Here is a 23183-nt window from a genome sequence, read left to right on the forward strand (position 1 = left end):
TTCATCACATTGTTTGCGAGTTCATATCAAACTAGATCTGTACAAACATCAGAGTTAGAAATCAACTCTTGGTAAATATGCATAAGATGTAACCTTTGCGCTCAGTCGATAGGAGATTAAACTAGCATCTGATTGGAGCAGACCGTCACCAGGTCATTACCCAGCGGCCCTTACAGTGGCCCCATCCTATCCCAGATTCAAGGGACATTTGCAGGGACACTTCACCCCAGAGAAGATGGCTCCAACTTGGGCTTTGTTGCTTCTCAGCCAAGTAGCTTTGTATACAACTGTAACATCCAAGAAAGGTAAAATAAAGCAGCCTCCGCTCTTTATTTGTTCTGAACATTACATTAATTTAAAATTTATTTATTAACTTAACTTGCATTTTCTTGGTTTTCATATCTTGTTTAACTTTTTGCACAAAAAATTAAAGTGTGCACCAGTCACACCATCCTGATCTTAATGTAATTTAGTACAATTTCTGGTTTTAAACTAGTATGTGGCCGACCTCCCATCACTGATGGAATTGACGCTTCAACCTTAAAACGCGTGTACGAGATTGGAGAAGAAGTGAGCCTCACATGTGAACAGGGCTACTTGCCCTCAGCGCAGAGTTCAAGTGCCAGAATAGCCTGCACTGAGGCCGGACAATGGACACAGTCGACTCTGGCATGTTCCCGTGAGTTAAGACTACGGTGTTTGCCGTAATTTATTTTAACTTTGTGGTTTTCGCCTATCCCTCAAAAGTGCAGTAATAGGAAGGAAGTGGGAAGGAGGAGGCAGCAAAGATTGCCTTCAAATCGCATTGTGGTTCTGCTGACCTTTTAGAAAATCACATAATGCTGCTCACACTCTCCACAGAAATCAATACATTATGCTGGAAGATTTTTACCCATGGTGCACGGTTTCCTCCATCTCACTTGTCACATGATGAAGTCTACATTCTGTTTCATGGGCTTTTCCTCAACTGTAGCCAGGAAGCTATCCATTCAAATATAGAAGCTGAAGATGCTAGTTTTCAGCCTTATTACCATGAAACAGGGGTGTCAGGTTGTAAAATGGGCTTATGGCTTGATCTTAAAAAAGTGTGTCACTCACAAAAAAGATCACATTTTCAAGTCTTCATAGAATATTTACATATTGCTAAAATATGGGGACAATCGTTTACAAATGTGAACAATGAACCAAAAGATCAAGCTGCACATTTAGGGCATTAAATCTGCTCTGTCCTGGTTTGAAAAAGGTCATTTCTAAAACTCATAACTATAAAACATAACTATATTTTTTGTGAAACCAACAACAGAGGCAGCTTCCCTACTCTCCCTACTGTTTTTTCTACAGCAAGGATGTGCCCGATCCCCAGACCTCTGCAGCCATTAGCAATGGGAAGGACAGAGGCTCCATTCAAGAGTGTGCTTAACTACACCTGTGACGAAGGGTAGGAGTGCGCAATAGTAAAATCCCAACAGATCACTGCAAGTTCTGTTTGCTGTTGTTCCACTGTATATTTTAGCATAACATGATTTTTGTTAATCAGGTATGTCATACACGGAGCCAATGTAAGCAGGTGTTTACATGACGGCACATGGAGCAACCCGGCACCTGTCTGCGAAGGTACCGCAGGGAAATGATGACAGGCTCTATCGTTGTTTAATTGAGAGCGCACACCACAGTCTGCACTGTGCATGCTGTAAAATATAGAATTAAACTGAAGTTGATATCCACTTGATTTCTGAAAAAAAAAACTTACTAACACCAAAACTCGTGTGTTTGACCATTTTTCTCCTCACAGCTGTGAACTGTCCCCTGCCCAAGGCACCAGCAGACGGAAGGATTGTCCACAGTAAGCCAGTAACTGGACCCACCACTATGTACGGACAAGGCTGGACATATGAGTGCAATCCACCCAAAGCCCCAAGCTATGAGAGAGGGTCCTGCATGGCTGATGGAAGCACAACTGAACCACCAGTGTGTCGAGGTATGCCAACATTTATGTAATCATAATCAGTGCCATGGCTTCTTAAACTAGACAGATGTATTGCATTAACACAGTATACACTGTCTGCATAAAAGTGCAAACACAACAGATCCTTTTAAAATAGGTTTAGTCTTTAAAAGTTTTATTTCTATGTTTCCACTATACAGTTTCTTTTTCTGATTATATCAACTGTATAATTCCTCTTCATAATTTCGTTCCAGAGGTGAGCTGCCCGATCCCAACAAACATACCCAATGGCGTCATCACCTTTGCTGTGATGAGACAACATGGTTACAAGGAGAAGGTGAAGTACGCCTGCAATGAGCACTACACTCTGGATGGTGCGGCTGAGATACAGTGTCAAAACACAGGAAACTGGTCAGCATTGCCAGTGTGCAGGGGTGAGTCATGGGGAAACAACATCTTCCTTCAACCCTGCAAAAGATTTTCGATCCAAATATGTTCCTATGGTATCTGAGGCTCTAAAAGGGACTATGTTGGCACGGAAAATCAATAAATCCTTCACCGCTGCTTTTGTTCAAATGTTGGAGTGGAAATTCCAGTAGTGAGTTCATTACCCAGAAACTGGATTTACAATGTTTAGTCTGCTCCTTTTTTTTTTTTTCCACCTAGCTCCCTGCACAGTTGACATCAAAAGAGGCCGCATCTTCTACAATGCCAGGAAGCTCTGGATCGCAGACCTGAAACCAAACAGAGTCCTCCATGGAGAACATGTTGTCTTCTATTGCATGAACAAAGCTGAGAAGTGCGGCTACCCTGTAGCCAGCACCTGTAAGGATGGAACCCTCCCCATCCCAGAATGCTTTGAAGGTGAGTTCCTGCATGCTCAGTAAGTCTGTTTCAAGCTGCTGTGGTCAAGACCCAACAGATAGGAAATAGGTGCTTTCAACTGAGAACATGATATCTGAAGCACTTGTACAGATTTGAAGCTTCTAATAAACAAACATGTTAACCATACAGACAGGGGCACGAGTAGTTTATATACTTCATATATTCAGATATTTATAATTGAGTTTGGACATAACTTGCTTCTAAGATCTACAAGTGTACAAAATGTTTTGTATGTGTGTCATGTGTCATATGGCATACTGATGTTTTCAACATCCATGTAGTCAGATAAAACTCTAACATATATCCCTCTTCTCTTTTGTTTTTCTTTTAGAACCAAGCAGGATGGCGTACACCTTAAGGCCTAACTCCCTCCCATCAGAAATAACAATGTGTGCCGCTCCCCCCCCTGCAAGCCCAACAAGTTCTGCAAGACCTGCATGACTTCTCACACAATGAAGCCATAATTACGTACTAAGACAGCAGCCACATTGTTACTGGTCATTGTCTGTTCCCAGCAGATAATTAAAATAATACTGATGACCATCAATAAAATAAGGAACGTGTGTGTTTATTAACACTCTACATTAATGGTTGGCTATCTGAGTCATTCCACTGAATAATGTGTAAACCTCATTGGTGGTTTCCAACACGTACACTACAACATGAACACACACACACATACACAATTTCTGGACTCATTAGTGCATTACAAACAAGTCAGACAGACAGAATGTCTATGTGTGGGTTTATCTATGTATGTGTTTTGTCCTTCAGAATTAGGTTACTGCACATCCAGGACCAGTGACTGAGGTGCGGCCTGTTGGATTAACGGCTAAAATGTTCCCTGAACTAATTCTAATTCTAAAAATGGAAAGAATTATTGAATATTGCATCTGATTTGACCTGATTTCATTCACAAGGAGATCAAGGTCCAAGGATATATGCTTGAGGAACACCATAGGTTGTATTTGCAAGAGATAGATAGATAGATAGATAGGTTTTATCTGTCACATGCACAGTTATACATAGTACAATGCACAGTGAAATGTACTGTTGTACCTGCAGCCAGTAGTAAAAAAAATATATAAGTACTACAGTAAACAGTAGTTTGCACACAAGGTAGCAATATAAGTGTAATGTACACCGATAGAGAAATAAAATAAAATAAAAATAATAATATAGACTGAATAAAAATATAGACTGGTAAACTTTGGGGGGGGGGGGGGGGGGGGGGTAGTTGTATATGTACATAAATTTACAGTATTTAGCAGCTACATGAATAAAGTGCAGTGATATTGAAGTCCAGTTAAGGCTCAGAATCGGAAACGCCGGCCTGATGGCAGTAGAGAGAAGAGAGAGTGTCTGGGGTGACTGGGCTGTTTCAGGATCTTCTTGGCCCTTAACCTGCAATGTTTGGTGTAAATGTCCTGCAGGTTGGGGAGGGGGGTTCTGATGGTCCGCTCCGCTGAACGGACCACCCTTTTGAGGGCCAGGAAGTCCTGCCTGGTACAATTTCCCATCCAGGTGGTGATGCTCCCACACAAGATGCTCTCGATGGTGCAGGTGTAAAGGTTCCTGAGCTTAAAGTCTCTGAGGCGCCTGAGGATGTAGAGACGCTGTCTGGCCTCCTTCACGATGATGTTCAGATGGTGAGTCCATGACAGGTCCTGTGAGAGATATCAGGATATCAAGATGGCGCCGGTGAGGCCAGCGTCCGTCGTACCTGCTCTGACAATTTCTTTGTACATAGTGCTTTTTGCTTTTATTTTTAACTTATTTAGCTCACCTACCCTGTGTCATATCACTTATGACAGACAGGCACTCATAAATATTGGATTACATTACTCAAACTTTTTTATACAACCACTTTCTTCCGACCCGGTGTGGCCCCAGGACATCCTGCGCCAGGGAGCCGACACAAACATTCCCAGCTGAGAATGTTATCTGACTCAGGTAAGAAATAAATCAGTCAAGAGCAGTTTTCCAGTCAGTCTGCTAAAATACTTATTAAAATCTGAAGTTCTAAACCATATAGTGTATGTCAAAAAATGCACCTATAATGCTGGGATATGGTGTAATTTCTCATTTTAGATACAGATTTCAGAACAGGTACAGAAGAAGACCATGAAAAGATAAAACCCAAATTTGATGGGATATCAAATCCTGGGGCTAATAATAGACTGTTATAACAGGAGACAGACTGAGACACCTTGCAAGGTCAACCTCACTTGACATATTTTCCCGAGAGATTCTATTTCAGCCAGTTCAAGCCTTGTTTCTGTGTGAATTCAGTCTACCCAGATTAGTGGGTGGGAGGTATTACTTGACTGCAGAAGGACTATGTGATACACTTGATAATAAAATCGTTGAAGGGTTTTGGTCAAAATGACTGTGCTACATTATTGTACACTACACTGCCTGGCCTAAAAAAAAGGAGACTGCAGAAACCACTAAAATTGGGTTAAGAACTGTCCAACACATTATTAAAAACTGGAAGGATAGTGGGGAACCATCGTCTTCAAGGAAGAAATGTGGTCAGAAAAAAATCCTGATTGATCGTGATCACAAACATTTGGTGAAATCAAATCAAAGAAAAACAACAGGGCTATGTTTAATAGTGAAAGTAAGAGCATTTCCACACGTACAATGTGAAGGGAACTCAAGGGATTGAGACTGAACAGCTGTGTAGCCTTAAGAAAACCACTGATCAGTGAGGCTAACCAGAAAAAAAGGCTTCAGTTTGCTAGGGAGCATAAAGATTGGACTCTGGAGCAATGGAAGAAGGTCATGTGGTCTGATGAGTCCAGATTTAAACTGTTCCAGAGTGATGACAAGATGACAATGCCAGGATTCATGGGGCTCAAATTGTGAAAGAGTGGTTCAGGGAGCATGAGACATCATTTGGATTGGCCACCACAGAGTCCAGACCTTAACCCCATTGAGAATCTTTGGGACGTGCTGGAGAAGGCTTTGTGCTGTGGTCAGACTCTCCCATCATCAATACAAGATCTTGGGGAAAGATTAATGCAACACTGGATGGAAATAAATCTGGTGACATGCAAAAGATCGTTGAAACAATGCCACAGAGAGTGCGTGCTGTAATCAAAGCTAAAGGCGGTCCAACGAATTAGAGTGTGTAGCCTTTTTGTTGGTGGCGACTTTTTTTTTTTTTGGCCAGGCAGTGTATTTGTATTTAGACACTGATAACACATCTGTATAGTTGCTGCTTGAGCGGTCCATTATGTTTTTGATGTAGAATGTACAACTGTTGCCTCGTCTTCTCGTCTTCTCCCGCTTATCCGGGTCCGGGTCGCGGGGGCAGCAGCTTCAGCAGGGAAACCCAGACAGCCCTCTCCCCAGCCACTTCAGCCAGCTCCTCCGGAGGAACCCCCAGGCGTTCCCAGGCCAGACGAGAGATATAATCCCTCCATCGTGTCCTAGGTCGGCCCCGAGGTCTCCTTCCGGTGGGACATGCCCGAAACACCTCTCCAGGGAGGCGTCCGGGAGGCATCCTTACCAGATGCCCTAGCCATCTCAACTGGCTCCTCTCGACGTGGAGGAGCAGCGGCTCTACTCTGAGCTCCTCCCGTATGTCCGAGCTCCTTACCCTATCTCTAAGGCTGAGCCCGGCCACCCTGCGAAGGAAACTCATTTCGGCCGCTTGTATTCGCGATCTTATTCTTTCGGTCATTACCCAAAGTTCATGACCATAGGTGAGGATTGGGACGTAGATCGACCGGTAAATTGAGAGCTTCGCCTTTCGGCTTAGCTCTCTCTTCACCACGACAGACCGGTTAAGCATCCGCATCACTGCAGATGCCGCCCCGATCCGCCTGTCAATCTCCCGCTCCCTCCTACCCTCACTCGTGAACAAGACCCCGAGATACTTAAACTCCTCCACTTGAGGCAGGACCTCCTCCCCGACCCGGAGTAGGCAGTCCACCCTTTTCCGACTGAGGACCATGGCCTCAGACTTGGAGGAGCTGATCTTCATCCCAGCCGCTTCACACTCGGCTGCGAACTGCCCCAGCAAGAGCTGAAGGTCGCTGTTCGATGAAGCTAAGAGGACCACGTCATCTGCAAACAGCAGAGACGAGATTCTCCGCCCACCGAACCCGATACCCTCCCCCACCCGGCTACGCCTAGAAATTCTGTCCATAAAAACTATGAACAGAACCGGTGACAAAGGGCAGCCCTGGCGGAGTCCAACCCTCACTGGGAACAGGTCCGACTTACTACCGGCTACACGGACCAAACTCACACTCCTTTGGTACAGGGACTGAATGGCCCTTAGTAAGGAGCCATCCACCCCATACTCCCGGAGCACCCCCCACAGGATGCTCCTGGGGACACGGTCGTAAGCCTTCTCCAGATCCACAAAACACATGTGGACTGGTTGGGCAAACTCCCATCTCCCCTCCAGCACCCTAGTGAGGGTAAAGAGCTGGTCCATGGTTCCACGTCCGGGACGAAAACCGCATTGTTCCTCCTCGATCTGAGGTTCAACAATCGACCGGACCCTCTTTTCCAGCACCCTGGCGTAGACTTTGCCGGGGAGGCTGAGGAGTGTGATCCCCCTATAGTTGGAACACATCCTCTGGTTCCCCTTTTTAAAAATGGGGACCACCACCCCGGCCTGCCACTCCAGGGGTACTGCCCTCGATGTCCTGCCCTCGATGTAGGCCTCCTTCTTCAGCCTGACGGCTCCCTTCACCTCCGGTGTCCACCAGCAGGTTCGGGGGTTACCGCCGCGACCAGCACCAGCGACCCTGCGACCGCAACTTGAAACAGCCGCCTCAACAATGGCGGAGCGGAACATGGCCCACTCGGACTCAATGTCCCCCACCACCCCCGGGACGCGGTTGAAGCTCTGCCGGAGGTGGGAGTTGAAGACCATCCTGACAGGTTCTTCCACCAGGCGTTCCCAGCAGACCCTCACTACTCGTTTGGGTCTACCAGGTCTACGTGGTGTCTTCCCCTGCCATCTGATCCAACTCACCAACAGGTGGTGATCAGTTGACAGCTCTGCTCCTCTCTTTACTCGAGTGTCCAGAACATACGGTCGCAGGTCAGATGATACGACTATAAAGTCAATCATCGACCTACGACCTAGGCCGTCATGGTGCCAAGAGCACCGATGAACAACCTTATGTTCGAACATGGTGTTAGTTATGGACAAACTGCGACTCGCGCAGAAGTCCAATAACTGAACACCGCTCGGGTTCAGATCAGGCAGGCCGTTCCTCCCAATCACGCCCCTCCAGGTCACGCTGTCGTTGCCCACATGAGCGTTGAAGTCTCCCAGCAGGACAATGGAGTCCCCAGTCGGGGCACCATCCAGTGTCCGTCCCAGGGCCTCCAAAAAGGGTGGGTACTCTGAACTGCTGTTCGGCGCATATGCGCAGACAACAGTCAGGACCCGTTCCCCCACCCGAAGGCGTAGGGAAGCAACCCTTTCGTCCATCTGGGAGAACCCCAACGTACAGGCAGATAGTCCAGGGGCAAGCAAAATGCCCACCCCGGCCTTCCGCCTCTCACCCGGAGCAACTCCAGCAAAGAAGAGAGTCCAACCCCTCTCAAGGACTTGGGTTCCAGATCCGACGCTATGTGTCGAGGTGAGGCCGACTATATCTAGTCGATAGCGCTCCACCTCTTCCACAAGCTCCGGCTCCTTCCCCGCCAGAGAGGTGACATTCCATGTCCCAAAAGCCAGCTTCCGTAACCGAGGATCAGACCGCCAAGGCCCCCGCCTTGGTCTGCTGCCCAATCCACAAAGCACCGGACCCTTCATGAACCTCCTGCGGGTGGTGGGCCTACAGGGAGGCGAGTCCATGTCACCAGTTCGGGCTGGGCCCGGCCGGACCCCATGGATAAAGGCCCGGCCACCAGGCGCTCGCCCACGAGCCCCAACCCCAGGCCTGGCTCCAGGGTGGGGCCCCGGTAGCCCTCCGGGCCGGGTACACTTTCTCTTGCTCTTATTCTTCATCAAGGGTCTTCTGAACCGTTCTTAGTCTGGCCCTTCGCCTAAGACCAATCTGCCTTGGGAGACCCTACCAGGGGCAAATTGCCCCGGACAGCATAGCTCCTAGGGTCATTAGGACACTCAAACTCCTCCACCACGATAAGGTGACGGTTCAAGGAGGAGTGACGGTTCAAGTGTAGGAGTAACTGTTGCTTTACATTAAAATATGTGTGCTCTGGATGTTAATTTCTGTTTTTGTATGTAAGAAGCATTTTAGTGTTTTTAAGTGTTCTTCCATAGGGCACCAAGCTTGCCACAAGCATGGAAATTCATACTGTCAGAAATGTGTCACAAATCATTTCAAGCTATCCTTTAGTTTGAAAGTATTGTGTCTTTATATTTAATCATTTTGTTAAAACGCATAGAATTTAAGCAAAAGTGGAAAATGGGATCAAATGAAAAAATATTTTCTGTAGCTTTAAAACATTGCAGCAACAGGTGAAAGTCCACACTGGGAACTATACACTTCCAGTAAAGGTGGTCAAGGATTACCACCTGTCAGTGACAGACGGGTTTTGCAGAAAACAAAACAAAGATAGGCAGACAGCATTTACTTCATGTTGCTCTTATCTGTTTACTTTGAGACGAACACAAACAGCAGTGACAGAGGGGACAGAGAGTCCACGGGAAAGAACCGAGGAACGGAGGTACACTTCTACAAAGGATGGAGCCCCTGCTGACTTTGTTGCTGCTATGTCCAGTTCTATTTCTCGCCACATTCGCACAAGAAAATGGTATTATTACTGGCTTTTAATAGAGCTTGAACTGAATATATACATCTTTATTAATTTAAGAGTTTTTTGAGGCATCCGGTCGCCTCCCTAACTTTACTCCACAGAAACCTGAGTAGTAATGGTTATGTTTAGTTTGGAGTTCAGGGATACAATGTTATTGTTCTTTTTCATGTATTGTTTGAAATTGAAAATAGTTTTTCTCTGCTAATTTAAAATCCAATAACTTCTCTCTTAAAAAGATTTGAATTCTTATTGAGAAATGTTTGTGAAATTGGAGCAGAGTGTAAATGCAATGATTTTGCATTTAAAGTTCAGGAAAGGTGAACCAACATAGCCCTTAGAATAGTTCCACTTATTCAGAATAATCAAATTAAATTCATCCATTAAATATTACTCTAAATTCAGTATCAAAATACCTCTGTAGCAGACAGTCCTGTATTGCCTGAATATTCTTTAGGACTGCAATGTAGTCTGTATAACTTTTCAGTGCATTTTGCAAGACATTTCAAATCACGGTACCTATAGTCACTTGTAGTTTGACATTGTTGGTACACTGGAGATCTTACGAAACACTTAGGTTGCTGGATACTGCAAATCTGTTGGATTTTGTACACCTTCTTAATAATGTCCTTTGTTCCCACAGTATGTCTCAGACCTGAGTTCCCTGACAACGTTCAGGTCTCTGAGCTCCAGAGATACTTCAGCCCCGGTGCGGAGTTAGTGCTGTCTTGTAAACCAGGATACACTCCTGCGTTGGGCCCTCGCACGATTGTTTGCGCTGCCAGAGGAGAGTGGACAAAAACCAAGTTCATGTGCAGACGTGGGTCTCTGTTATTCTACTGAAGGATTGCTGACAGAGGAACTTGTAGCAAATATAAGTCCAACAAAACTGTCTACTTTTGTAATTGTAATTGTAATAACTGGTAATATGGTTATTACTATGTCCTATAGTTGTCATAATTTTCCAACATAGAGAGTTTATTTAGTTGTTATTTGCCCTCAGGATTGGGTAAGTGAGATTTTAGGAAGAATATTAATTAAAAATATAAAGCAAGGTGAGGTACAGACATTGATTACTTAGAGACATAGAGATCAGCGTGGATCCTTTTGAAAATCTGATGATTCAAAATGGCAAAAACATGCTGAATGAATGAAAAAAATCAACAAATCACAATTTATTTATGATGAATTCAAAAAAAGTAATGACTTTTCTGAATAGTGCAACAAATGTGTCATTTAGTAACTGTGTTATTAATAAAAATGTAGTGAGCAGCAAAACCTTACATTTACACATGTCCTCTCTGCCACCATTATTATTCTCCCCTGCAGCAAAGCATTGTCCCTATCCTGATACGCCATCTAATGGGCAATTGTACTATGACGACACCATTTACCAGAGTACACTCAACTACACTTGCGATGAAGGGTAAAGCAACGATATCTTTTTATTCTTTTATTCTTAACATTCTTTTGTTGTGTAGATTTTGTCATAAGTTTGGGCATTCAATGCAAATAAACCAGAATCCCTGATATGCTAAAGGGTAAATGCTGCTGATCTTGCAATTTGATCCCAAATTAATTTGTTTGTTTAACCTTTAGTGTGCAAGAAAAACCTGTAATACGATATAAATAAAATAAAAAAAAATACAGAAAATAACAGAAAATTAAATATGTTGGATAAATGCTTTCCTAATCAGTCTCTGGCTTCAAATAAATGTAAGCATGTGTTTGATCTGATAGGAGCTAATTTATTATCTATTTATTTGCACATGAAGCATTAACTGAATGATTAAGATTAAGGTTCTGTACAGGTATATACTGACTGGATCCAGCACGGCCGTGTGTCAAGCCAATGGAACATGGAGCACACCTGCACCAGAATGCAAACGTATGTAATCCACTACATGTTCTACAAAACAAGGATTCATTCATTCATTCATTCATCTTCTGTAACCGCTTGTTCCTGTGAGGGGTCGCGGGGTCTGCTGGAGCCTATCCCAGCTGACATCGGGCGAGAGGTAGGGGTACACCCTGGATAGGTCTCCAGTCTATCACAGGGCTTACAAAACAAGGAAAACATGAAAAGCATATTTTCCTCTGGTCTTTAAAAAAAAGGTCTACGACACAGTTCTGCCCTTCAACCTGATATTGTGTCACGCAAAAAACATGTGTATATTGTATACTGTATGTATATGCCAGTCCATATACATTTGAATATATTCTGTCTCTTCTGTCATAGCTGTGACTTGTGGCCTCGCACCAATCCCAGAGTTCGGGTCGATAATATATGAAAAGAAGGTCAGAGGGAGTACCACTGATTACGGGACCATTGGCACGTACAAATGCCTGCCTCCACATGTTGTTATTGGCAACGCAAGAGCAGAGTGCACAGCCAGTGGCACCTGGACCAAGACACCTACATGTCAAGGTATGAAGCCTAGGACACATGTGAATAGCAGATCAGATTGGCGCACTTTGGTATACAGCAACATAGCAAAAAAATTGGTAACAGGCAACATAAAGTTTAGCTAGCTGTGTTTTTATTAGTCTCTAATGAGTAGACTAAATTGTTCCTTCATAGTGGTGACCTGCCCTCCACCACAGAACATTGAGAGAGGCTTCATGGCAAGCGTTCCGAGGGAAAGCTATGACTACATGGAAAGTGTTAAATATGGCTGCCTTGGAGACTATGTACTGGAAGGAAGTATGGAGGTTTTTTGCCTAGAGGATGGGGACTGGTCTGAGAAGCCATCCTGCAATGGTAAGACTGCAATGCCGCAATCTTTTTCCATCACATGTTTTGGTGTTTGCTGTGCATCTTGGTTCTTCTTGCTTCTTATTTTTTTTGTTGTTGTTTTAAGAAGAAGTCATTTTAAAAACACAGTGTAAAACCTGTCTGATGATTTGCATTCAAATAAATAAAATAATATTTTAATAGTTGGGTATAATGCAGCTTAACACTCGGATTCCTGTTAAGACAAACACAAACTGCAGTTTAATACCAAATTTTTAATGCATTTTTTTTCTTCTTGTGACTCACAGCTCCTTGCACGGTTGACATAGAGAGAGGGAGGATATTATATAAAGGACAAAAGATCTGGATTGAAGACTTCAAGCCTAACAAAGTCAACCACAAAGAACTCGTCTCCATCTACTGCAAGAACAAGGCCAGAAACTGTGGGTTTGCTGTGCCGGCTCAGTGCCTCAATGGACGCCTCAGAATCCCTGAATGCTTTGAGCGTAAGGCATATTTCAATTACTGAGGAGCATACTAGTCAAAGCAGCAGACCTGTTTTTAGATTAACAGAAGAAAATGATGAGAATATAATATGGTATAACATCTACAGAGCATGACCGAAACCCAAATTAAGAAGACTACAATAGCAAGTATACTCAATGCATCAACCGTTCAGAAGGAGTCTGGCCCAATTTGGATCCACATGCATTTGAAATTGCTTGCTATTCGGAGGTGTACTTACTTACTTCTCATCAGACCCAGTACCACTCAACCTTGCAAAAGATGTCAAATCACAACAGGATACATGAATGCTTTTGGTGACACTCAAGAGTTTGGTTTATGTCTAGTTCAAGGCTATGCCCTGCCATTTTCTATTAATAAGAATAATGCATTATAGTGACTGTGCCCATTCTAACTTATCTGTGTCTTTTTCTAGTGCCCAGCAAGAAAGACTACACCTTCAAATCCGGATCACTTCCATCAGAAATTGAACAGTGCTGAAACAGCAGCAGATCACAGCCCTGATGACTACTGAACCACTGCAATATGGAATAAGCGTTCTGGTCACTGAAATTAAAAAGTGAATTGACTTAAGTTGTTTGTAACACAAATGTGTGTTATTTGTGTGTGTGTGTGGGTGTAAAACAAAGGGAACTATTTTAAGTTGTTATCAGAGGTTATTATGCTATTATGTTTCTGATCTGGGCTGCTTGAGATCAAACTGGGCTGTATGTGGCCCCTGAACTAAAATGAGTTTGACAGCCTGTGAAGTGATATTACATATAACAATGTTGATCTCATTCCGATGTAAAGTTCTTCTGGGAAACCTGTGTCCTTTATGCATTTATGTGGATGTTACTTTGATATGGACATCGTCAGGTGGTGTTCCTTACATCCTAGTGTCATATGTTCCACAGGAACCGTGATTCATCAGACCAGACCTCCTTCCATTTTCAAATTCTCATGCTCATGTGTCCATTGTAGGACCTTTCAACAGCAGACAGGGGTCAGCATGGACACTCTGACTGGTCAGCAGCTACTCAGCCACATACAAAACAAACCGGAATGCACTGTGTGTTCTGACATCTTTTTGCCAGAACCAGCATTAACTTTTTCAGCAGTTTGAGCTACAGTAGTTGGTCTGTTGGATAGGAAGACACGGGCCAACCTCCACTTCCCATGTGCATCAGTGAGCACTGTGGCTGGTTCACCTCTTTTCCTTCCTTGGACCACTTCTGACATCCTGACCACTGCAGACCAGGAACACCCCACAAGAGCTGCAGTGTTTAGCCATCACAATTTAGCCTTGGTCAAAGTCTCTCAGATCCTTTCACTTGCATTTTTCCCTGTTTCTCACATCAACTTTGATTAAATGTTCACTTGATGCCTCATGTGTCCACCCACTGACAGGCACCATGATAGCCAGATAATCAGTGTTATTCACTTGACCAGTGATTATGAGCAGTCGGTCATAATGTTGTGGCTAATCAGTTGTTACACACTGGATAGGCTTTTAATTAATTTTATATGAGAGGCCTTTAACTAAGACACAGCATCATGCAGAGAACAGTAACAGCATAAACATTTCATTTAATAGGTTGTGCAGCTAATCACTGGGTAAGCAAGCTAACTTCCCTGCTAACTTCATTTAGCCATTATCATTCATTCATTCATCTTCTATACCCGCTTATTCCTGTTAAGGGTCGCGGGGGTCTGCTGGAGCCTATCCCAGCTGTCATCGGGCAAGAGGCGGGGATACACCCTGGACAGGTCGCCAGTCCATTGCAGCATTTAGCCATTATGCTGGTTAGATTTGCTTTTTAACCTCATTTCCACATGTGTTAGTGATATTAGTACTACTCCCACACACAATATATGCTGTGAGAAGAGGAAAACATTTTAACAGCTGCAACTGGAACAAAGTAATCTGGAATTATGTAGAGAATATCCCCATTTGCAAAATGGAGAAAGTTAAATCAATGTATTTTTAAATGTGACTGGAATGGATAAGTAGTTACACACTGCAATAAATAAGTAATTTAGTAGTAGTTTAGAGTGTCAATGTGTCACCCAAAAACTACAAGAAAAATCCTGACTCTTTATAAATAAAATGAAAAGCAAACAGATGATTTCATATTGTGCGTAGAATGGGACACGACTAACATCATATTTTTAGTGAACTGTGTTATCTATAGGCAGACAGTCTCGTGTCTAAGCATCCTGAACTAGGCCTGAAAGGTCAAACTAATTCATAGTGGTAAATATTACTCAAGTATTACCTCAAACACTGTCTGGGGTCAAATGATCTCTGTTAACCTCACTGCTCCTCCTTTATCCTAACTGTAAACTGTAGAAATAACTCAACTACAAACTGGAATTTTAAGGTTTAGTAGTAACTCATTTCAGATCTCTGCTGAAACCAAGTGAAGGACAAAGTCGTGCACTGAATTCCGTAAACATTCGTTTTCTGGTTGAAAAACTTTCCTCATACATCTCTTCACATCCTAATCTGCAGAAAGTCGATGTTCGGAAAGCCAGATCAAGAAATGGTCACGGTGGTCATAAGAAAATATGTGATGTTGACACAAGAGCTTAAATTTATTGTAAGACATTACACTAATGCAACCACAAGGATTTATTTTTTACCTCAATAAAATATTTTTAGGTGTATCTTCAAAACTAAGGAAGTCACAGAGAACTATAATAGAAACTGTTCAAATAATCTACATTAATATTTACTTATTTACCTATACTTGTAGTGGGCTTGTATTTACCTATACTTGTAGGAGAGGATCGTGCTTTAACAATAATGCTTTTTAAAATTAAAATGGCTACGCTACAAATATTGCATAAGCTTTAGGGTTACATGGGTTGATCGGATTTCTCATATGAACAGCAACACTGACTGGAAACGTACACACTAGCAGTATTTACATATCACGTGGAGTGGCAGGTGGCAGACATGCCGCACAGATGTGACTAACCAAGCCGGGAGTGAGCTGCCTCCTTCTCCTCATCCCCCGGCTTTTCATTTTCTGGAGGAGTAAAGGATATTTCCTCATGAGGAGTTGTGATCTTGAGGGGAAGACTGCTCAGTGAGGAGTGGTGTATCCTCCTCCATATCAGCCAGCAGGTTGTTAATGTCTGTGTCTTGTGTGCTGTCTGGTTGCTGCTCCACAGTGAAGATTGCACGCTCAAGCACTTTCAGGAGCATGCTCAAGCACTTTCAGGGGCAATGAAAGTCAGTGGAATACACTATATACTCGTAATAAAGTTGCCTGATTCAAAAAGAGAACCAACCTTCCCCAAGACATCAAGAGAGCTGAGACTATAAAGGGACAGTCTGTAAGTTACATAATGTATATAGATAGATAGATAGATAGATAGATAGATACTCACTCACCACATCATATGAAGACCATAAGAAAGTGGGTAGCCCAGAGCCAGTAATGCTGCAACCACACCAAGAGACCACATGTCTATTGGCTCGTCAAAGTCAAGACCAAGCATGACCTCTGGTGCTCTGAGCAAACAGGAAAAAAACAATATTACACTTTAGCATTGAAGCTACTTCCACTATGCACACAGGAAAGACACATCTCTGCCACATATACTTTTGTCTCTGAGGTTACTGTACTTACCTGTACCACTGGGTCTGAGTCTGGAACGATGTCGGACTCATGGCACGCCAAGCCAAAATCAATGATCCTGACCCTCAGCGGCTGCTGCTGACGATCCACAACCATGATGTTGTCAGGCTTTAAATCTGCATGCATTATTTGAAGGGCCTCCAGGTGCAGCAGTGTTCAGCTGAAATCACACCATTCTTCTTGGGCCACAACTGCACACAGATCATTTTTAAATTTTTTTTTTTTTAAACACTGAGAATCGTAAAAAGTAAAATACCTGATGGGCGGATATGGATATGGCGGATATGCGAAATACAGGGCGGATGTGTTGCACAGAGAGAAGCTGGAAATGTCTCTCTTTCATATAATCACTCAAACTGCAGATAAATGAATCTTTGGTGGCAGAATGAGCAGGCCCATTTCACAAGATTGCACTCATCTGGATTGAGAGACTGCAGTTCTTTGAAGATCTTAATCTGTGGTAGAGACAAAAGATTAGATTGGTATAGTTTGCTGTCACCTAAAAGACAAGCGGCATGGTAATAAATTATGAGGATTTTGATAAATAGACAATTTATGCTGTATATCCTCCAGTGCAATGGGGTCATTCTTGATGATTTTTAGGCCAGTGTTGTGTTGGTGCAAATGTCCACACACTTGGTGACCTTTCCAAAGATCCCTTCACCAAGAAAGGCCTGGAGGCCAGTAGGGTTTGCTCAGTTATTGGGAAGTTGCCTGCACAGGATGAGAAACATATTGTTTAAAAGAGAAAATATAAAATTACCCGTTTGTTTCAATGAGAATGAATTAAATAAAAAGTAAAAGCCTCGGTCCTTGTTTCATAGCCTGAAAAAATGAGTGACACATTCATATCCACAATGAAAGAGTTTTCTGTGTCTACTGATGTGAAGTGAAGGACTGATATGTTCTGTCAGAACTCTCAGAGATTCCAAGACAGCATTCTGTTTACATGAGATCTAGTTATAGTAGATAACAATTCCTAATTCAATTCAATATCCAGATTATTTCTTTGCTACTTTCACGCAACAACTAATTCTTTCTGATATCTGAAGATCTCAGTTAAAATTCAAGTAAAACCAGGAAAGGCTCTCCAATAAAAGCATGTTTTAAAGGGGAACTACAGTTTTTTACAACCTGGACCTTATTTTTAGTATAAAATACCATAGTTTACTCACCAGTATCACTTTTGTTTCATTTGCACTTGTTCATGAGATAATTAGATCATCGTACATCCATATAGCGAATATAATTTGCTACTGCTAGTTTGAAACATGGTTGAATATTTTTTCCGATCCTGAGGTTGTGGACGAACCATCCCACATAGCAAAACTGGTGTGGCCCACCTCTGGGCCACACCTCCCACTTGCACTCGGCCCACATGCCTGAAAGAATTCCGGTCCTTATGTGGGCCACATCCGGCATCCAACATGTGTGCCAGATAAGGCCCACATCTCAGCCACACTTCAACCAGAGCTGGCCCTAATCTGGCCCTAAGGTGGGCCAAACCATTTTCAGAAGTGGTTCCTGATGTCAGCCTTAACTCAGCCACTATATTTATGTGCCATATTTATTCATATATATATATATATATATAAAAACAAGTACAGTATTATTAGCAAATGTTTATTTTTTTTAGTCATGTCAACACAGTACATTTAACAAACATTTAACAAATTTAAAAACTGTACATTTATGATTCTGGACATGTCCATAAAGGTTTAAGATTGTATTTGTCACATACAGTTATATATAGTACAATGCACAGTGAAATGTATTCTTGTACCTGCAGCCAGTAGTAAAAAAAAAATGAGTACTACAGTAAAACAGTAGTAATTGTAAATTCCTTAACACACAAGGTAAACAATACAAGTGTAAATGTACACCGATAAAAATAGAATAAAATATAGATGGTAAAACTCAAGTGTAAACTTAGAGGGGGGGTAGTTTGTATATATACACACACATTTACGGTATTGAGCAGCTATGTGAGTAAAGTACAGTGGTATAAGTCTGGTTAAGGTTCAGAGTTGAGCAGGCGGATGGCATGTGGATAGAAACTGTTCTTCAGCCTTTCAGTCTCTGTCCTCAGGCATCGGAAACGCAACCTGATGGCAGTAGAGAGAAAACTGTATTCTCCCCACTCTCAGCACGAGTTTAAGATATGGTGCTGTCCATTTCCTGCTTTCTCTTCATCCTCTTCAGTCTGCCACCATCTCTACCTGGAGAGAAATGTAAACATCTTTTGATGGTCCAGTCTATTTCCTGGTCTGTGGCCCCAGATGTTAGTCAGTTACGCCAACAGCAGCTGAAACATACACACAAAGCACAAATGATTGGAAATTAACATTTATGTATCATTAGGTAATATGGCTACAGTAATTATATTAAAACTGATAGTGATGACAATATTCAGATAAGTGTTTTCCTACATCTGCTTGGTTTAATTTATGTACAAAACAAGGACTTACAGTGTTACACAAACTGTGAGTAGTCAGTATCAGTATGTAATCAATAAAAAATAACTCTAAGATTCTTGAAAATAGAGTCTGTAGGTTTGTAAACACAACATTTAAACCGACCCGTTTTATGGTTGTTTACAAACAATAGTTTCAGTCTAAGTTCCTAAACCTCAGACTTCCCACCAGTCCCCTAGAACTGAAGAAGCTACTCAGATGAGTTGTGAAGCGTCTTCTCAAAAAAATAAAATAAAAATACATAACACATACATAAATAAAACTCTTCAAGTCCACAGTTGCCTTTTTAAACGCTATTTTTGTATTGAAGCACGATATATCTGCAATTGCCAGCGGAAAAAACACGCCAACGGTCAGCTAGCAGAAGCTATGGTAGTAGCACTAATGTTTAACTAGCCGGAAAAAACGTGAAAAAAAAAAAGAAAACGACCCCTTCGGCAAAACATCCGCTGTGTTAAGTTCGTCTATATAATTTATTCAAAACGAATATGATAGTTTAACAGCAAGACAGTGCAGTCCATCCTTTCCTGAGCCGCATTTTAGGCTAACGGTAATCGTTAGCTAACGCTAACCACGCGTTAGCCACATAGCTAACCGTTAGCCACATAGCTAACCGTTAGCCACATAGCTAAACGTTAGCGCCCCTTGTTAACATTCAGGCTAGACTCTAGACAGACATTGTCTTTGTATACCAACGGCTAGCGCATTGTCTCAAAAACAAATGTTATCATAAACATAAAACTGATGTATTTCACTCACCACGTCTTTGTTGTCCGTCTCACCGGAGTGCACGAGCAGCCATCAGCTCCGGTCACAGTGACGTCGGTCGCGTCAGTCACCTGGACGGTTACGTTACTTCCGTTGATTGGCTGATGAATTTAAAAAGTGGATAGCTGGCTGACCGTTGAAAGGCCGCTGTTGCAAAGTTTAACTTTAAATTTTCAGATCAACTGAGACATCTGTCCTGTTTCTACAAGAACCATATTGTGATAGTTGACATTGATTGACATCGACAATATATCATAATAATATTTAATTTACTTATTTATTTTTATTAAATCTGTGATGTTAAACAACAACTCACTCAAAAATATCGAAAAATAACTTTAAGGGTGGCATGAGTCCGGCCTCACATATGTGGCCCAGAGGTCTAATCTGATATGTGGGCCGAATTCGGCACTCCACAAGTGGCCCACATCTGTCTGCCGGAGTCAAGACAGTGCCGCCTTTGCCGCATCTGGGCCATGTCCGGCTCACATGCCGTATGCCAGTGCCGAGTGAACGCCACCTGTGCCGGCTTCAAGCCAGATCTGGCCCACATGTCTCTGCTATGTGGGATAGCAGTAGCAAATTACAGGTAAACAAGCCGACCGTAGCGGATGCGCGCGCCGCTCAGAGACGACATCGCCAGATCGCCCAGGTCAGAAGACATCATCCGGGGACTGTAGGTCAATCTACAGACCCCGGATGATGATATCAGGTAACTCCGGACTCAACGGGTAATAGCACTAGCGTATCATGACAAAATATTGGTGAAATGAACGAGTTTCGCTGCAGATAATGCGTTATTTAGAGACTGCGTTTTAATGCCCTGACCACTCCCGCTACATGGATATACGCTGATCTATCTCCTGAACAAGTGCAAATGAAACAAAAGTGATACGGGTGAGTAAACGATGGTATTTTATGCTAGAAATAAGTTCCAGGTTGTAAAAAACAGTAATTTAATTAGAGGGGCACGGCCATGAAGAGCTTTAAATGTAATCAGTCAGATTTTAACATCGATTTTAAAACATACTGGGAGCCAGTGGAGACCTGCTGAAGCCATTGTGATACAATCCACACTTTTTTTTTTCTTTTTTTTTTTCAAAAGAAAAAAAAAACGGTAGTAGTCCTGTATCTATCTGAAATGTGAATCACCAACAACCGACGCAAACTACGCTGTAGTGAAGACAAATGAGACATCATGTTACGAAGTTGTTTTTCACTAAAACTAGATTTATGCTTCTGTGCAGGATCTACGTCATAACCTGACGTACACCTTGCCAGACATGTCACTACATGTCGCAGAAACTGCTATTGGTGTAAAACGCATTTCTTGCGTGGCGAGCTGGTGTGACACTAGCCTGGTCGTCACCATCCTACGTTTCCGCCCGACCGAAATCAAATTTCGGGCGGAAACGTAGGATGGTAACGACCAGGCTAGTGTGACACCCCCAGTTCAATGGTTCATGGACTAGTAGTTAAAGTGCTGGTAAAGTGCTTGTAAGCTTTTTGTTCTTGTGTGACACATATGCAGTGGCTTATTAACGAAACTCCTTAGTGTGTGTGTTTTTTTTTTTTTTTGTTGTTTTTTTTTTAAAAAGTCCTTTCGATTAAGGTAGCCTATAGTATAGTAGCAATACTGTAATTTTGTGACTGCTAAATTTGCTTTCTGAAGTTACAGCAGGCACTGGCACATTTTATCATATGTAGTAAACAAGCTAATTATGCTAATATTAGTTCCCTGATTTTACGTACTGTCGTAGAGTCTACCAAAAGTAATGACAGTCCATGCTATAGTTGTCAAGATATTTCACGATGATGATGAGCGATGTAGGAGAGGCAGATGAGAGCGAGTCAGCAGACCAAGGCTCTCGAGATAGGCTTTCTGGTATGGAGTTTCTGCTGGGAGAGACAGAGCTCTATGGAGGAGTCAGATGAAATGAACATGTCTGTCTTGATGTCCGGCTTTGCTGGGAGTGGAGCCCCTGCAGTGGTGGAGGGCAAAAGCAGTGTAGTTTCCAGTGTTGGCTATGGTGGCTCACACCTACCTGGCTGTTCCTTCAGTGGCAGGTAATGCTGGACAGAACTTTGTGCAGGAAGAAGTGGGAGCAGCTTACAGAAGGAGATCATACATTCCACCAGAAAGTTTGGACACAATGCTTTTTCTGCATCACATGCCTAACACTGAGAATGCGCAGAAGGCAGCTGGGAATGATGACAAAAACTGGGAGAGTGAAAAAGTCCCATACAGTATACGCCTGACTCAAACCATTAACCAAAGCCACAACAGAAAACTTACAAGACAGAGGAGGAACAGCAATTTGTGTTCAGAAGTTGTGTAAAACACCTACCATGTGCCTTTGTCTTTGTATGTATTGCATTTGCATTTTGTGTTCAGTAGAGTTTGAAGGACACCCCTCCAAGAGATTAATAATTTTACAGAAAAAAAAATCAACATTTTTTCAGGTAATTTGTGAAGCAGCTTCAGTCAGAATCCTTTTAGAATTATCCCAGGATCATCCCAAATCATCTCAGTTGGGTTTAGGTTGGTTATTATGGAGGCCAGGTTATGTGATGCAGCACTCACTTACTCGCTTTCTTGGTCAAATAGCCCTTAAAAAGTCTGGAGGTGTGAATCATTGAGAAACAAATGATGTTGGCACTAAGATGGGACGGCATGTCACTGTAGAATGCTGTGGTAGCCATGCTAGTTAGGTGTACCTTGACTTTTGAATAAATCACCAACAGTGTCACCAATAAAGTACCCCCACACCATCACACCTCCTCCTCCGTGATTCACAGTGGAACTACACATGTAGAAACCATCCATTCACCTTTTCAACGTCCCACAAAGAAATGGTAGGTGGAATCAAAAATCTCACCAGACCATTGTCCAAATTTGAACTGGTCCAATGTCCACTCCTTTTGTTTATTGGTCTGGCCCTTCGACAAATGTAGTTGATGACCCCTGGTCTAGACCTTCACTGCGTCAACCTGTGGCAAACTGAACTGATTTGACATTTTTGGAAAGAACACACCTGTGTATAGAAGATCCCAAAAGTCACACATAATTTGTCTGGACAGTATCATGAGAACCAAGGGACTCTCTATTGACCTCCATGGAAAGCTGTGGCAAGGCACGTATCAGAGAAAGGGTACAGAATAGCAATTGTAAAATGGAAGAAATTTGACTTTTCCACTAAAACTCTTCATAGTGTTGGTCGGCTGAGTGAATGAGTAAAAACGCCCTTGGCTGGTCCTTCCAACAGAGCCTGTGACTTTGGCAGAAATGCCTCCAATACCATACAGTGTTTAAATGACTGTAAGTGCATGAGGAAAAAGCTGGTCTGATCTGGTAAACATTAAGCTCTTTGTGAGGCACTCTAAGTCAGTTGACAATTCCACGCCTACTCCATTCAGGCATAACATTATGACCTCCTTCCTACTATTGTATAGGTCTCCTTGTGCCT

The 23183-nt window shown here is 42.7% G+C and overlaps 2 protein-coding genes across 2 annotated transcripts; both read left to right on the plus strand.

Moving 5' to 3' along the window:
- Positions 1 to 35: 35 nt before the first annotated feature.
- Positions 36 to 3412, plus strand: LOC311496489 (beta-2-glycoprotein 1-like). Its single transcript, XM_084556369.1, has 8 exons — positions 36 to 305; positions 497 to 679; positions 1342 to 1438; positions 1538 to 1614; positions 1793 to 1978; positions 2200 to 2379; positions 2612 to 2809; positions 3162 to 3412. The coding sequence occupies exons 1-8, from the start codon at positions 236 to 238 to the stop codon at positions 3269 to 3271; spliced, it is 1101 nt and encodes a 366-aa protein (XP_084412495.1). The 5' UTR covers positions 36 to 235; the 3' UTR covers positions 3272 to 3412.
- Positions 3413 to 10007: 6595 nt separating this feature from the next.
- On the plus strand, positions 10008 to 13221 carry LOC311496470 (beta-2-glycoprotein 1-like). Its single transcript, XM_084556345.1, has 6 exons — positions 10008 to 10406; positions 10916 to 11012; positions 11398 to 11474; positions 11826 to 12014; positions 12168 to 12347; positions 12629 to 13221. The coding sequence occupies exons 1-6, from the start codon at positions 10211 to 10213 to the stop codon at positions 12847 to 12849; spliced, it is 960 nt and encodes a 319-aa protein (XP_084412471.1). The 5' UTR covers positions 10008 to 10210; the 3' UTR covers positions 12850 to 13221.
- Positions 13222 to 23183: the final 9962 nt, after the last annotated feature.

Source organism: Chelon labrosus (assembly GCF_963514085.1).
Source record: "Chelon labrosus genome assembly, chromosome: 2".
In the NCBI taxonomy this organism is placed as follows: domain Eukaryota; kingdom Metazoa; phylum Chordata; class Actinopteri; order Mugiliformes; family Mugilidae; genus Chelon; species Chelon labrosus.